Here is a 17,392-nt window from a genome sequence, read left to right as displayed (position 1 = left end):
TTATTGATATAAAGAAATGAGTGAAGTCAAATGTTCTGAATGTCTGCTGAAGTTGGTATTTTTTAAGCGTTTAGTTTCCATCATACCTGCTGTGCGTACAAGATATAGTCAAACAGGTCTATATGAACTGTTTCTGAGAACATCAGGTAACTTTTGCCTCTTTAAGCCAATGTTACACATAGTGACTTTAAACAGCAGGATCCTTTAAATGTCTAATGTGGAGATGTGGTGCATTGCAACAATTTAACATATCCCAGTGTCTTCCACCTTGCCAAACTCAGATATGATGCGGTTCCCAGACATGTCAAATGCAACATAAAAAATGCATCAGATTATAAAATATTACACGTAATCTTTAGAAATAAAGAAATAATATTTCCCTAATATTTTGTAGTTATATCAGGATAACAAAAGAATCACTCTGGTTTCTCTTGGGGGTGGTGGTTGTGTATCCTTTCTGGCACCAAATTATAAAATTTTTTTAGTGAGAAATCTTTGTGATGCAAACAGCGCTGGTTTGTCATAACATAAAGCTTCCAGCTCTGCTTTTAGGTTACCTAAATATGCATAAATATGGATGGTTTTCCCTTGAATGTACTCATAAAGTTTTATTTAAATGTGTCGGCACACATCGATGCTGTTTGCTCAATATCAGTATCACAGGAGCAGCTCTTATCCTGTCTTGTTTCAATTTTGGAGGGCATAAAAATGAGGTTTGCCCCTCTGGCTCCTCAAACTTCATTCCAACACACAGGTAATAATGGACTCCTTAAAGCTTCCTAACAAGGCAGGGGAAGACTACAAACGTAACGCAATTAGCCACTGTCTAAATTAGTCATGAAATTAAGCAGTAGCTGTTAACAAGAAATCTGACAAGGTGATTTATGGGAGATCAAAAACACATTTTGAGTTTAGTTTTACTGGGATGATGAATCAAAGCCCTTGTTTACAACCATCAGAGAAACGCAGCAGGCTCTGATAATGACCTGTTGCTGTGCAACATCAGTGCAAATGGACACAGAAATGAGAAGACAACTCGTTTTTATGTTCTTACTGCAAACGTTTTGATCAGTTTCCAAAATATTTTACCAGATACACTGCATCTTTTTGCACATTGAAGTCTTTCTACGTGATTTAAAATTATTTGATGAGAATTTGTAAGACTAGAAGCGGCTCTACTTCACTTCCCCGTGATGAATAAGTTCCTCATCTTGTATTCAAAGCTAAGCCCAGCTTATTTCAGCTGCTTGTATGTTGGATTTAATGTTTTTGATCTTATCGCCATCTTTAAAGCTGGACAATATGGCTGAATAATGTATCACAATATAAGTGTTTCATATCAGTCAGTATCAATAATTATTGATATTATTTTTGTTTTAAGTATCTACAGTACTGCCAAACTGGTGACATTTTGTCCCCAGTTTCCTCTCAACCTGTTGTAATCATTTTTTCTTTCACTCCATACTGCTGCTTCTTTTTTTATTTTATTTTTAAGGAGTTACAACAGAATCTTAAACTGCTACTGCGCCTAGTTGTTGCTAGGTAACCAAGAGTAAGTGAGTTGCTAGGTGACCAAAGAGAGTGAGTTAGTTGGTGCCACCAATCTTGCTTTGCTGGCTGTTAGATGTTGAGATGTTGAGTTAGAAAACTGCAGTTCTGGATCAGAGTTCAGTGAAATTATTGAATTTTCTATTAGAAGTATTTACTGCTATTGATCACTGACCTATTGTGATATATATATATATATATATATTTTCCAGCCCTACTTGGAATTCAGACTGGTCTAATGACAGGAACTTTGTTTTCTTTGGTAAATTTAACTTTCCACAGACGTTCTGTAGGTTTGGGGTCTGGACATTTCCTAAGCCTCTCCATGACTTAAACCTGATTCTGTTATTCACTAATTTCCTGTGTATTTTGGTTAATTCTAACACTGAGCGACCCATTCACAACCCAACTGGCTAAAGGAGTTTTCTTATCCAATATTTTGTTATGCACTTAAGCCCATGATCATTTATACTCCTAGCAGATTTTGTTCTAAGGAGATCCAGTCTTCTATATCAGGTGTTTTTGGAAACTCGGGCCCCGGTCAGATTAATCCCAAACTGCTCCTGGGTAGGTGTGTGCTAATCCCTCACATTTCACATTACAATCCCTTTCGACCTTGTCTGCTTTATGTTTTCCCTGGATTTTTTAAATTTGTTGATATTCTGTCTCTCCAAGCTAAAACTCTTCTATTCTTCCCAAGTCAGCAAACTTAATAGCAAAGATGATAAACTAAGTAGTAAATCTCCTTTCATCCCTTTGCATGGTTATCCAAGTATAAAGTATAAAACAGGTTTATATGTCTTTAAAATGTCTTTCCAATGGCTTTTGCTGTGATGGATGTCTTTTTCTAGATCAGAGTGAGACATTAGAAAAATGTTCCAAAGAAAACACATAAATTAGATCAAACACAATCCTTAAACGTCCCGGATTGACCTCGGTGAAGCTGAACCCTAGGGAGACATTCAACCTTTTTGAACGTGAGCATTTTAACCCAGAATGAGAAAAACATAAAAATGAAAAGTTATTTTACAGAAGGTCGCTGGATTATTCCCTGGAAGACTTGAGGCTCCCATTGCTGCCAAAACGTTGCTACAAACATCCCAGAGAAGAAAACATGCAAGTGTAGCTGAAAAAGTATTCCAAGGACCTGAATTCTTTTAAGTAAATCAAAATTTCAGTGCTCAGATCAACAAAAAGGTGAGAGGATAATTCACAAACAAAGCTTAGATTTGCCATTGGGTTGCTTTAATTAGGCAGCATGAGAAGAACGCTGACGATGCAGGATCCACTCGCTCTGTCTGAAACAGAAAGCTAATTGGTTGTGCAAAGTTAGCCCCTCTTCAATAAGCCGATTCATTATTTATTAGCTTCAGTGGAGCAGAGAAAGTTAATTTATTGTTATCATTAGAAGACTGTTTTGTAAGGGTCCGTTTGAGAGGAAGTGGAGAGACGGCAACAGGCGCTGCCAGTCTGAGTTAACACCACGCTGCAGACAATAATGTCCGTTTTAATGGAAAAAGTTTCACAAAAACAACAAACGTCATCACAAGCAAACGTTCAACACAAATAGAGCCAAGTGTACAGGAATAATCTATATAATCAATTAAATGTGTACAATTAGATTCATATTTCATTGAATATAGTCCAATTCAATCCTAATTATAATACAATGCGGTTCAGTTTAGTTCATTATGCAGATGGGCAGATAGAGACTTTAAAGGGGCAGTATTATTTAAAATACATTTTTGTGAGTTTTACATCCTGTTATAGTGGTGTTGCCTTGATTCTTTCATGTATGTTTGAGAAATCCTTTAATCTCCATGGCAACCATTCAGTCATGCAAAACGACTGGGTGGACTTAGCTCCGCCTTCCAAGAATTTAAATTTGGAAGTGAGAAATATTTTAAATCATATTTGATATACAGCTCTGGGGGAAAATTGAGACCATTTAAAATGATCATTTTCTCTAATTTTACTCTTTATAGTTATATTTTTGAGTAAAATGAACATTTCTCTTTTATTCTATGAACTTCTGACAACATGTCTCCGATATTCCAAGCCAAAATTTTGTATTTATTTGCAGAAAATGAGAAATAGTCAAAATAAGAAAAAAGACGCAGTGCTTTCAGACGTCAAGTAATGCAAAGAAAACAAGTTCATATTCATTTAGAAACATCAGTACTAATGTTTTAACTCGGGAAGAGTTCAGAAATCAATATTTGGTTGAGTAACCATCAAGTTTTCAATATGTTCAATGGAGTGGTAGCTTAATTCTTTCCGGAGCTGCGTAACATTTTTATGACAACTGAAGTAAACATAGTTACTTGACTATGCTATAAAGTATCATTATGTGCCTGGAAAATACATATTGCTGCCCCTTCAATAAAGAAACGCATCTAAAATATAGCACCATGGAAACAATACTTGTTATTTATAAATGGCTGTGGTCAACAGGAGGCGTTGTGCAGCAGGAATCAAGGATGTCCTTTTAGAAGTGGTTAAAATTTCTCTTTTCTTTTTAAGATTTTAATGCGTCCAAAAGTTTGGAGACATTCCAGCGGACTGTCTGCAGATAACGATGTGGATGCTCAGCCAAAGTTATGGGTTGAAATTAAAGTGAGTGAAGATTGAGCAAAACCTTGTGAATTACTTTGTGTAATTCATTCCTACATATGACCTCAAAAGTGAATTGAATTTTCACCTTAAACATAACTGTTCTGTTAGAGGAATAAAGACCTTTAATGTGTCAAACATGTTGTCTTCGCCTTCTCTGTGAGGATGAAAGTTTTACCAAGGAGCGAAATGTTGCAACGATGTGCAATGCATTGTCATCTCTTACTTCAAGTTCCTTTTATCAATGAGGATGTACGCAAATGGAAGTATGAACTTTGAAGTTTCAAACTAATGCTTTGGTGACATTAGGAAGGCACCGAAGAAACATTAAGCTCTTATTGCACCTCTCCCCGGCGCTTTACGCGCCTGTTCATTGCCTTTGGGCAGCCTAATCAGCTAAATAACTTTGATTTGCAAATGTTTACTCCTCCATGGGAGCAGAGCACCATAACACTGCAGATGTCAAGTGAAGATCCCATTGTTTCTGATTAGAAAAATCATTATTTTCTACCTGCCTGCCTCTGTGCCCCGTGCACCGGCTGATTAGCAAGCCAGAGAAGAATAAGCAATGACGATAACACTAAACTCGATAGCTCTTTTATAGACAGCGGTGCTTTATGATGCTTGCACTAATTGCTGGTGTGATTAGTGAGGTGTCTGTCCCCTCCTTGGTTTCTCAGGCTGTCCTGTGAGCTGAGGGCTAGCAGGACGCCGCCGCGGAGAGACGGGGGCGTGCCGCATATTGTTACGGGAGGAACACGCTGGGGCATAATTCACCTCCTGCTTTTTCTGCCCCCGTCAGCGATTTTCCGCACACTGCAATAAAACCAGATTTAGTTAGTCAAAATCAAACATTTTTTCTAATCTCCTGACAATAGTCTATTTCTAACAGTAAAAGAGAGACAGAGAAACCTCAAATGAAAGAAGTGGGTACATTTGTTGACTGTGGAATTAACCAAGCTTTCTTAATAAAAGGTACTAAACTCTCATATGAAATACAGCCTCTTGAACCAATAGATCTATAAAAAGACAAGCTAAAACGTTTGGGATATAAAAGTTTTATGCATAGCACATCTTTGACTTCTTAATATCTGGCTCTTAATGATTTCTGCTGTGGACAAGCAAAGTCAAAGCCGGAAAAGAGATGACCACACAGGATGAAGCCTGAGTGCAGATAAATTTTCTTGCTAGAGAACTTCCAAGAGAGCATTTGCATAGATTTGAGTCGTGTTTGCATATTTATTTGCCTGACCTTTAGCTCAGCTCCCTTAGCTGGCTTCCTTTTTATTTTGTATTGCAGAGTTCCCCAACACTAGTTTTCTGGTCTTATGTAACGTCTTTGCAGCAGAGTGCAAACGTTGACATGTCACTGAAGATGCAGTAATCTGTCAAAATTTTTAATTATTTATGGACAGAAAACAGTTTGAAGTTTTTTTTTATTCAGTCAGGAGACGGATGATGTCAAGAAACATTGACATACAGCTTTCACGTTTTAAGTTCAGCTCCAAAAATTAGAAAATTATGAAAACCATTTCTTATCATTTTGATGGTTATGGCTTAAAGATAATGAGAAATTCAGTGAAAACCAGGTAGTAACATCATTTTTTCTCTCTCCTACTATGCACTTCATGCATTTCCTCTTATTTTCATCAGTCATACAGACAGGTGACCATAAAGAACCAATCAGTGGCTATGTTACCTGTCAAGCAAACATGTCAGTAAAACCACAGAAAGAATAATGAACCTGATTGTTTGTCTATTGTTTATTGTAGTTTAATTCTTCGTTGTATATATATTTATCAAATTTTATGGCCATTCAGTTTGCATAGTTAATTTTTTTTGTGGATGTTGCACAAAATTCAAATATATGTTGCATAACAAACATAAATTCAGTCTGTAATGCTTAAATACTTACATCTTCTGATAACTAATTCATAATAAGACTGATGAAGTTTGCTATTGGTACAATTTACCAAAAATAACATACATTAGTGTCTCAGTAAATTAGTATATTCCCTCGTATCAACAAAAATAAAGGATATTTTAAACAAATGTCAGGATTCTGATAAGTATGTTCCTTTCTACTCACTTGCTCATCTAAAAAATGACTACATTTTGATTTTGTTCATGTAGGCCTTGATATTCCCACATTCCTCATTTTTCCAAGGAGATGTGAAAGTATCTCATCCTTAACATGCCAGGGAGTGATGATGGTGTCGTCACTCCCTCAGCTGGATGCTGGTGAACGAGCTGAAATGAAGCAAGCAGGCAGCAGCTGCAACACTGACGTGAAGTGAAGATCTTTGCAGCTTAAATAGACCGTCCATATTGGGATGCTAGCAATTTGGGCTAGCACACCCAGCTAGAGCTGCTTCACTGAAATTTCTCATTGCCTTATTTAACGCACATTAAAGACCTTCTGGCCATTGTGTCTAATTTTAGGGCAACAAATAGTGAAACTCGTCTTGAATCCAAACCAATAATCGAAGTGTTGGGCACCATTGAGATCAGAGGGTGACTTTAATGTAGAGAATTGTTTCAGATGATACAAAATATGCAGTAGCTCAAATAATCACTCACTACAGGCAAGCAAGATGGAGTAGCTTCTCTGTATGCAGAGCAGGTTCATGCCTGAAGCATTCATGAAGTAGAAGTAGACCACACTAGACAAAACAAAAAGCACAAGAACTGAACACCTGGTAAATTTCTACAAGAATGCTTGAAGGCGTGTGTATGAAAATGACCAACGCCCTCATAGAGCTCTTCAGCAGAGGAAAGCATGAAGTGCTCTACATTCCTGGTTGATTACTGCGTTTACTTTAGATTTAATAAAATACTCTGGACTAACACAGCACGTGACTTTACTCCACAAATCGTTGTTAGCTGTGGAAACTTCAGAAAAGACCTTCAACAGCTTTGATTCTGAGTTTTTATGCTTTCCCCCAAACTCTCTGGAATGTTACTTTTCAGATAAATGGCAAGATTTCTTTTCATGTATAATGAATCTCACTTAGACCATAAATTCAGTGGTTAATAAAGCCACACATGTTAGTCACAGGAAATTAGTTTGTTTGCTTAGAAAGTTTTGTGCCTTTGGGAAGTTGTGTGCAACTCTGATCCGGACCAAGAACGCGAACTCTGATCTGCCTACAAACCTAATGCTGCGTTCACACCAAAGGCGATTTGAGCGTCAGGAGTGTTTGGTTTATATCCAAGGTCTATGTGGATGTGCATCGAGAGCGTGGCGCTTCTAGTGCTGTGTGATTGAAGCGTACATCTGATGCTGGAGTTATAAAGTCTGAACTTTTGCCGCTCTAGGAGGAGTGTCAACCAATCAGAGACGTGACATAGTGGCCTGTAGTTGATGTCGTGCCAGGAGATGCAGGCACCGATGCGGGATAGCAGTTCGGTTGAGACAAAAACGGTGCTCATCGCGACCGTCGTCTGCGCCCAGCTGGCTTGTGAAACTGACAGCACCTCTGAATTATCTCATAAATTCAATCCAACAGCAACATTCTATTGATTTCAGTAAATAAAACCTACATAATGGCTAGAAATGGCTTATGGTCTTTTATCAAAGCCAGAAGAGAAATCCTACAACCGCTAAAATCTGCTGCTATTTTTGACATAAAAACCTTTTTCTTCAGAGGTTTTCATGTCATTTCTGTCAGTAGTTCTTGGTGCAGCGCCAGGTGAACAGGTTCTCCAAAGGTTTTAGATTGTTTGACACAATGCAGTGTGAAAGAGAACTGCAGCAGGTGAAAATGCAGCAAATGCTGCAATTTTGGTCCCTAGTCGAACCAAGTCTCCTGGACTATCAGGTGTAGCAATCTAGTCAACAGTCCTAATCTAAGTTTAAGTTTGATTTCTAAGTATCTTCATCTTGTTCTGTGAAGAAACTCACATTTTTCACTCTCTGTGTCCTACATGCCTCCCCATTTGCCTCCTGGCAGGGTTAGCGTTGAGCAGCGATCCTAGTTTTCCTCTCCATCGCTCTGTCTCCTTCTCCCGGCTTCGTGTGTCAGTTGATTCGGCCCGGAGGCGGGCAGCCAGCCATGTCCATCAGCTCCTTCCATCAAGCGCTACGCCGGGTGGCAGGGAGAGGATGACGGGCAGCAGAGACGCAGCAGATGTTTTGCAGGAGCTGATATGTGGACGCGTCCATGAGGGATGTCATTATGCGGTGGACGGAGGAACGTGTAGCTGATTAGTGCCTTATTAATTCAAGGACACAGGCTCGCAGGAACACACGCTGCCGCCTCTCTGGCATGTGGCGCTGATGGTTTGCCAGTCGCAGACAACATGAGTGTCTTAGACAGATAACCTCTCTTCCTAATTAACTGCCTCTCTGTTCCTCAACTCGGCTCCGTTTGATACTCCATAAAGCTCTGAAATGAAAGCAGCCTTTTGCCGTTTTAAGGGCTGGCTTCCTGTTTGTGCCCAAAGGGGAGAATTTACAGGTACAGAAGGTTTGTGGATTCATCTCCCATGGAGCCTGTGCTGTGTTGTGGTAAGTAAATAAAGCAGCAGCTACCTGAGGGCATGTGAGGGTTGTGGGAATTGAGGGTCTGGGACAGCACAGTGAACCGAGGACAATGGCTAAACTGGTGATGTTAGAATCTCGCCTGTGCTCCTGTTTTTCTCCTTTTCCCCCCAATTCCCTTCTGTACGAGCCTCAGCACGTGATGTTTTCTCCCCATTACACATTGACCTTGTCTTACACTCTTATTTGTTCCTGTTTTCTTTTATTCTTCTTCCACTACTTTTAATCACGTGTTTGTTTGATGCAATAAACTGTGGCAATGTGTGCATTTGCCGCTGTGTTTGGTGGTAGGAGCCAGAAATAGGCTCAAAGTTATGAGAGCAATAAAGAAAACACGGGCAGCGGTGAGGAGGTTAATGGACCTCAGGATGGTTTTAGTCAAACCAAATATCAGTGGTACGCTGTTCCTGTGAGGGAAAGGGCAGCTTTGATCTGGAAAATGGGAATCTAGAGCTGTCTCTCATTTTGTACTATTTATTTCTTTATCTTTGTATATTATGTATATACACATAACCTGCATCTTAACTCGAGTTGAGCAAATCTCAATCTCGTTGTAATCTGTTGATGACAATGACAAATAAATCTTATCTTATCTTGATTGCAAGAACAAATGCTAAAACTAGTGGTAGGACTTGATTTAAATTTTTATTTGAGTTCATTGCAGGCTCTGTGATTAATAATCTTATTTCAATTAAAAATAAGAAACATGTTCAATTCAAAAACCATTGTTGTTGCTAAATTATTCATTAAATAGACATATTAGCCCAACAACAAACATACTTACAGTTTTTAATCCACTATTCAGGTTATTCAACCATCAGGTTGGTGCAAAGTGCTGTTATACCCGTTCAAGTTTCAGGAATCCCTGATAATTCATGGAATGTCTTTGACAAAAAATCCTTCTTTAGAAAAGTAAACGCTGATGTTTAGCACTGAGATGCTATTTTAGGCTAGCTCTTTTTAGCACAACTCCAACACAATAATCTTTTCCAGCGTCCAACCAGATCGTTTTTTGAGGCAAAAAATTAAATTAAATGACTTTTTCAATACACCTTTAAGGTTTTTGACACCCTGTGTTATGTTATCTAATTTTTATTTTTATGATTTCATTTGAAACTAGCTATCATAATTTTAGCTTTTGCTTTTTTCTACCATCTTCTCCAGTTAAGAAAACAGATATAAATCCAACATACTCTAGCAATTACTTTGTGATAATGTCACAAAGCATATACATCTTGCCTTCAAGCAGTTTGTTTCCAAGCAATTATTGGCCATTTGTGGCAAGTCTGAGTTTTAGCTTCAGTTTTCTGTTCTTGTCCAGCAGGAAACAAACCCGGTTTAGTTTTCTGCTGCTGTAGCCCAGCTACTACAAGGTTCAACCTAAGGTTGCAATCACTGATATGCCCCCTACCTTGGTTGTAACATTTGAATTTCTGTTTGATTTTTATCATCTCAAATGAGTTTGACAATTCTCTTCTGGCCTCTGATATGAAAAATTAACGGTTTTGCGTGAGAAACGCAGACCAGCGCATCATCACCCACATTGCAAAGTCACTTCATTTCCCTTCCTTTGCTTTTCTGATTGAATAGTTTGAACTTCGGTTAGTCATCTTCACTGAGCCTGTCTGAATGAATGACTCACTAATTTATTAATTTAACAAGCGGAGGCTCAGTTGTGCAGAAAATACACAAATTTATTATTTTTTTTAAATGGGTTTCACCATCATGCTAGCAGGGTCACCCTGGACAGTCTGAGATATATTTGTAATGATCCTCTGCTTTCTTTAACCACATGTTACAATATATATGAACACAGCCCAGTGTAAGGTCAGAAAGCCGAATAAAAGTGAAACCAAAAACAAACAATGCGCCACACCTTGACCTGCACAGCATTGTCAGGTTTTTCTCTGATGACTCTACATACAGGTTTGTTGGCAAAATGCTAAGAAAAATGTAGAAGTGAGAAGAGAGGTTTGGTGGAAGATGTGATTGGTTGTAAAACCACAGTCCTCTGACTGAATGGCTGATTAAATTAAAGGTTTCCACTTCACATCTTCCTTTTTCTTGAAAAAATTTTGTTTTTTGATTGGACAACTAAATTAAAATATTTATTGATGCTTGTCTTAGGGCTTTATGCAGTGTCAGGTTAATTACATATTTATATTTTCTGTTGCAATGATGTACAGTGGAGTATTAGGCTCACACTAACAAAAAACAAAATTAAAGTTATGGGAATAAAGTGATAAAATTACAAGAATAAAGTAAAGGTATGACGAGAATAAAGTCGTGTGAGAATAATTTGAAATAATACAGGAATAACGTTGTAGTATTATCGTAATTCTCAAAATATTATGACTTTATTCTTGTCATACTATTACAAGAATAAAGTTGTACAAGAATATAGTCAACATATTATGAGGATAAAGTCATGACATGAGAACAAAGTTATAATATGTTGAAAACAAAGTAATATAAAAATAATACTTAAACTTTATTATTGTATTATTTCGTTTTTATGCTCATAATATGATGTACCATATTTATTGTAAGGTAAGTATAAGAAATATACTCTATATAAAAATTGTAATATTCTCAATATTACAATTTTAATTTCAAATTACTTTTTTGTGGAATATCATAACTTTATACCTTTTTTTTTTACCTTTTATATGGGAAGGTTAAACATTACAGAAAATAAATTGAATGTTTTTATTGCCAGAATTGTATGACTTTCTTCTCTTACATTTTCTTAGCGTCGCTGTGATACGCCGTCGTACTGATGAAAGAATTGCAGTGCAGTTTCCAAATATTAACGGTGCAATTTCAACCAAACTCCCATCTGGAAAAAGATTTAAACAGGTCTGATATGAGCAAAGTTTCCTGCCGAGCTCTCGACTCTCCCTGCAGCACGACCAACCTGTCATTTGCATTAAAAATAACAAAGCTCTATGGAGGGAGACGTGCCTTGTGGTGGTTTTTCCTTCTCCTCCCCGTCTGCGAGTTTCCCTCAGTTAACTCTGCCTTTGGCTGGCAGTGGGAGCTGACAAGCTCTGGTGTCAGGTCCAGTTTAGCACTTGAAGGCAGTGCGTGTCACAATCACAGGCCGCTTTCTCTCCCTCTGTCTCTGCAGGCTGCTTCACTCCCAAGGTGAGTCATGCCTCGTCACCACTCCTATAGAGACATAAGCCTTCACATTGTGCTGGTGGACGGCCGGCACCTAATAGCCCTGCCGTGATTTGTCAGGGAAAATACTCATCTGCTGAAGAGAGCAATCACTTAGAGCAAGGTTAAAGTGTTTATGTGTTGGAGGAGAGTGGGCTTCTAAATCCACGCAGCCTCGGCATGTCTCGGTGTTTGTGCCGCCAGGGTTCAAGTAGACCTGAAGTGATATTGGCAGTTTGAAATCGAGGTAAAGTTCCTACGGAAATAAAGGGAGAAGTTAAAAACGATGTTTGGAAATTTGTTTTTTTTTTTTTTCTGTGTGGTGTGTCGGTTCAACTGTTGGTTGTTTGATTCTGTCCTAAATGTTCAGATCAGATGTTTATTCATATTGACCCCCATCCATTTTCTTTACACCCTTATCCCACTGGGGTCCGGAAGGGTGCTGGTGCCTCTCTCCAGCTGTCAACGGGCGAGAGGTGGGGTCACCCTGGACAGGTCACCAGTCCATTTTGCCAGTTTATTCATGGCTTCGAGTCGAGCTAATATATCTGAACGTAACACACCTGGCTGGGGCTCATAGACGGCCGTATTTACAAAAGTTGGAAATGGCTAGATTATAAACCGACCCGTACCGCCACCCTACTGACGTGTTGATCAAATTACCGTCTTTGCCTGAATTCAAACCACATGATTTATGTCACTGTCATAAACAACGTTTCCCTGCACACCGGAGCAGAGGGCCGACAGTCGCTATGATTGACAGCTGCTATCTGTCGCCACCATAACCTCCCTTATCAAAAGTTATAAAAAGTTTGGTTTCTATCCTTGTCTGTTTGAGCAGCCGACCACGCAGCACCCTGAGACCATTTTGGAATCTACTAAATAGAAGCGATATTACGCTACCACGTGTGTTTTTTGACAGCTTTTACAGGAGCACATTGGTTGTTTTGGAGTCTGTCATGGCGGATGATGAGAATTAACCGTTTTCCATGCTGAGTTCTTGATGTATGAGGCTAAAGAAGAGTCAGTGAGCTGATTTTATGAATTCCATTTATTATACCAAAATACAGCTGGTCCATTCTGACATGCTACCTTTAAGAGCTAATAGTCAAAATGGCGACAAGCAACAGTTGGTAACTTCTTTTGTTAGCCTCTGTCTAAGCTACGCCCCAAAGAGGGCGTTCCCTAGTGTGTCATTTCTTTGACTAGGCCATTCTAAAACATGAATATGATCAAAACCATCCCATTTAGACTATAAAAACACCAAATCTTACCCAGTATTTTTAGTCGAGCTTCTAGTGCAAATATTTTAGTACACTTGAAATAAAAGAAAATTGACTTACAAGCAACTTTTCAGCAAGAGCTTGATTTAAGTCAAGAATGATTAAATATTGATAATGTACAGACTATTTCACTTATTAGATGGGGAAAATATCTTGAAAAGTTACTTGTACGTCAGTTTTGTGTTATTTCTAGTGTACTAAGACATTTGCACCAGAAACTAACAGAAATACTGGGTGAGATTTGGTTGTGTTTGCAGCTGTATGTTTATAGTAGCTACAACACACTAATGCTGTCTAACAGATTTTCTACAAGGGTTGTCCTGTACCTTTCTCCATTTATCCTCCAGAAAACTCCAACCAATTTTCTTTCCCTAGCTAAAGAAAACCAGCCTCAGCATGATGCTGCCACCACCACCTTTCACAGTTGGTGTAGTCTGTTCAGTGTCGCATACAGTCTCCGACCTTTCTGGTTAAGTTGGATGGTCGTGTTTTGGTGTAAATGCACAACACAGTTTTTAGCTTTTATTTAAGAAGCTAAAAGGAAAGCAGTGCAATATTCTACTTTAATTTCATAAATGTGCTCTACTGTCTGCAGGTGTTGCAGTTTTTCTGTAAAGGCCGTGGGCAGGTGGTTTGGTTTTTGCACACGCTTCCAACGTGATTGTTTGGGGATAAAAAAACAAACTTTAATATTGAACCCTATGGATTAGGAATGGGGTGTCACTAAAGCTCATATGTGGTTAAAGGCAGGTGAGCGAATACTTTTGGTATAGAACTTACTATTTACAAGAAGTCAACATAAATGGACACAACAGTTATGCAAAGTGTCAATGAAATGTATTAAAATCTTTGCTGCAAAGCACAATAAAGACACGTTTAGGAATTATTGCACATTTCTGATCAAGCCGGTGACACAGTGTTTGCTTGTCCTGTCTCTAGAAGGAGTTCCTGACAGCGACGACTGAAAAGGACATCTTTGACCATCTGGGCCTGGAGTACATCGAGCCTTGGCAGAGGAATGCATAGGCCTCCGCTTCTCCCTAGATGGATGGTACCCTGTGCGCACATCAATGATCACCCCATCTGCTTGCTGCTCTCAGGCCTCTCCCGTGATTTACTTTCAAACGGCTTCTGATTCCCGTGTCTCCTTTGTGTTGTTGTTGCTGTTGTCGCCTGAATTACACGCTGATGCATGATTCATAATTCATAATTCGCCCTTGTTCGCTATTGTCTGACAGAGAATAAAAATTCTCCCATACCATTCACGGCCTGCTTGTGTCTAAGTGTTGTAATCATGGGCAGGACAAAGAGGCAAATCAGCCGCCGTAGGAAATCGCCTGCAGTGCCTGAGAAGAGGCAGGAGAGAGGGAGCAGTAACAGGGTTGACCAGTCAGAGAAGAAAAGGGTGAGGGAGAAAACAGGAAACGAGGAGAGAGGCGAGGGGGAGGGGAGCTTTTTTGTCAAGCAAAATGTTGTAATCACCCTCCTCCTGGCAGGAAAGTGCTCAGTGTGAAGCTGAGCCAGGTCTCCGGGGGAATGGAGAGGCGGGTAATGAGCATCAGATAAAGGAGTGCTTCGCGTCGCATTTAGTTTCCATTTAAGCTTCGTCCACTGGAGATCATTTAGCTGACATTCCCCGATCCGAAGACCCATAGTCTCAGCTCATTGTTCCACAATGAATCCTTTTCCCCGGATAGTCGGCTGAATTGGAGGTAATCAGCTGCACTGGGAAATCAGGAAGAATTCAGATGGAAGTTAGATGAGTCCACTGAACACATGCATGGATCCTGGCACAGCGGATTCATTATCCCACTGCTTTCACTGATCCTGCTACATGCATCGTGATTGTATTTATGAATTTTGTCCTTCTTTATCAGGATTCACTGATGAATAAAGTTGATCCATCCTAACCAGACACGTCAGCAATGACACCGCTGGATAAACACAACATTTTACAGAGTTTCAGTATAAAAACACCAAAATCTTACCAAGTATTTTTGGTCTAGTTTCTAGTGCAGGAATCTTAGTTTTGTCTTATTTCAAGTTTAGTATCTTACAACTAACTTTTTACTAAGACACAGGAGTTTGTTGTAAGTAAATAATTCCTTAATATTGCTGATCAAGTACTTCTTCCATTAGTAGCTTATTTAACTTATAACAAGACATTTTCCCATGTCTGCCAGTAGAACTTTTCATCAATATTAAGGAATTATTTACTTAAAACAAGCATCGATATCTTGCTGCAAAGTTACTTAGTAAGTTAGTTTTGTCTTATTTTAAGTGTTCTAAGATATTTGCACTAGAAACTAGACCAAAAATACTTGATAACATTTTGTGTTGTTGCATAACACAACGTATCTTGAAATAAGACAGAACTCATTTAAAAGTACATTTTCAGCGAGCAAATAGTTTCAAAGGGAGATTTTTTCACTCATAAAACATTTTCTATATGTTATACGTAAAATATTCCCCCTAGAAAAACTAGTATATTTTTAATCAGTATTAAGGAATATGGTTGAAAAATAGCAGTATTCAGCTTTTATGCAACAAACGTCCAGAAAACCTCAGAACTGCTGAAACACTGAGTTTCTTTAAATCAAGTCTAAAAACCAAACTGTTAGTTACTTTTGGGTCATAATAAATGAAACATTAACCAGCATATTTGATGTGTGTCGTTGGTTTTAGTCCTTGGCAAAATGTAACGTCTGTTATTTGTTTTCACAACTGTTGACTGCATAATGCATTTATGATGAAAGCAAAACAATTTTCTTGTTGACTTAAATTGCATTTTCAAGTCAGCAGGCGGACTTGAATTTTCAAGTTAAACCACCTTCAAATGTTTCACAGTGTGTACAAATGAAATTTGCTTTGTCTTACTTCAGGTTTGCTAAATATTTGGTAGGATTTTGTGTTTTTTCAGTGGAGATGCAGCCTTCTGCTTCAATCTCAACCCATTTTACCATGACGCCTGGCCCCCAGTTTATCCCATGGTGCCTCAACAAGAGCAGAGACAGATGAGAGCAAAGCATTCTTGTGAATAACCCTATTTAAAGATCTTTAACTAGAACAGTCCTCCACTTTGAGGACTTGACCCAGGTCTCAAACTCTCCACCTCTTCCTTCTTGCTCCCTCTTGGTCTCTTACTTTCTCTCTCCTGCTGTGTAACTCAGCTCTTTCAGCTTCACAAGCACAAACAAACTTTATAGCTGCAAGATTAACCAGGTGGTGCGAGCTCCAGCACCCTGATGCTCTGGGTTTTTATATTTTTTTAATGTTTGGACTTTATAACGAAGGAAAATACTGCTTTTGCTTCGCCGAAACCTCCCCAGAGTGAAATGAAACCAAGCTGACCTCAATACATTTGCATCAGTCCTGCTCTCTTTTTCCTAATTGTTTTTCAAGTGCAGATGGGATCTCTCTCCAAGTTCACATTAAACATTCATTAAAATAAAATTGCAATATTTTGGGTTCAGAAACTAACACAATTCCTGAAAATTAAAGAATTAAATGCAATATAGAAACTGTCAAAGCAATTCACTTGTGTAATATTACATGTTTTTCAGTTTTGCCCTAAACTATTAGATACAACAGGAGATAGCTCTGAATTACATTTGATCTTTTTTACATATTGTCAAGTTAAAGCCACAAATTTAATGTATTTAAAAGTGATTTAAGTGACAGAAAAACACTAAGTAGTGTGCAATCGTAGAGTGGAAGGAAAGGCTTTTAAAATTTGCCTATATGTAATTTTATTCTAGTATAAATCTTGCTGTTGTTCGAAGCTCTCAGAGGTTTGTTAGAGAAGATTAGAGGACAATCAGCCTCATGAAGACCAAGGAACACAGCAGATGGGTCAGGGAGGAAGTTGTGGAGGTTTATGAAACAATATCAGAACCTTTTTGACATCTTGCAGAACTTTCTTAAGTCCACCATTAAGCGTGGTACACCTGCAAAGCACTTCAGGACAGAGCTATACAGTTAATCTAGCAGAGAGGACAAGCAGACAATTGTTACTCTGAAGGAGCTGCTTAGGGTCAGGGTTAGTCACAAATCTGGCCTTCATGAAAGAGTGGCAACAAAAAAAGCACTTGCTGATAGAAGAAAGTCTAATTTCTTATGGACTCTGTGTGGTTGAGCCAAACGTTTGAAATCGGTTCTCAAGTTCAGAAGATACGTGATGAAAATTGTGTTGATTTTGTTCTCATCCTCATCTTGCCAGAACTCGCCTGGTGAACTTTTTGCT

General features: G+C 38.6%; 1 protein-coding gene across 1 annotated transcript in view; it reads left to right on the top strand.

The window, feature by feature from the left end:
- The window catches only part of dntt (deoxynucleotidyltransferase, terminal), a 91,118-nt gene extending 76,708 nt beyond the window's left edge, over positions 1–14,410 (top strand). Inside the window, exon 11 of the mRNA XM_028006024.1 lies at positions 14,089–14,410. Within this exon, the coding sequence (XP_027861825.1) occupies positions 14,089–14,175 (87 nt within the window). The 3' untranslated portion in view covers positions 14,176–14,410. The remainder of the gene's footprint in view (positions 1–14,088) is intronic.
- Positions 14,411–17,392: the final 2,982 nt, after the last annotated feature.

This window comes from Xiphophorus couchianus, chromosome 22 (genome assembly GCF_001444195.1).
Source record: "Xiphophorus couchianus chromosome 22, X_couchianus-1.0, whole genome shotgun sequence".
NCBI classification, from domain to species: domain Eukaryota; kingdom Metazoa; phylum Chordata; class Actinopteri; order Cyprinodontiformes; family Poeciliidae; genus Xiphophorus; species Xiphophorus couchianus.
This window is presented reverse-complemented; position numbering and strand designations above follow the sequence as displayed.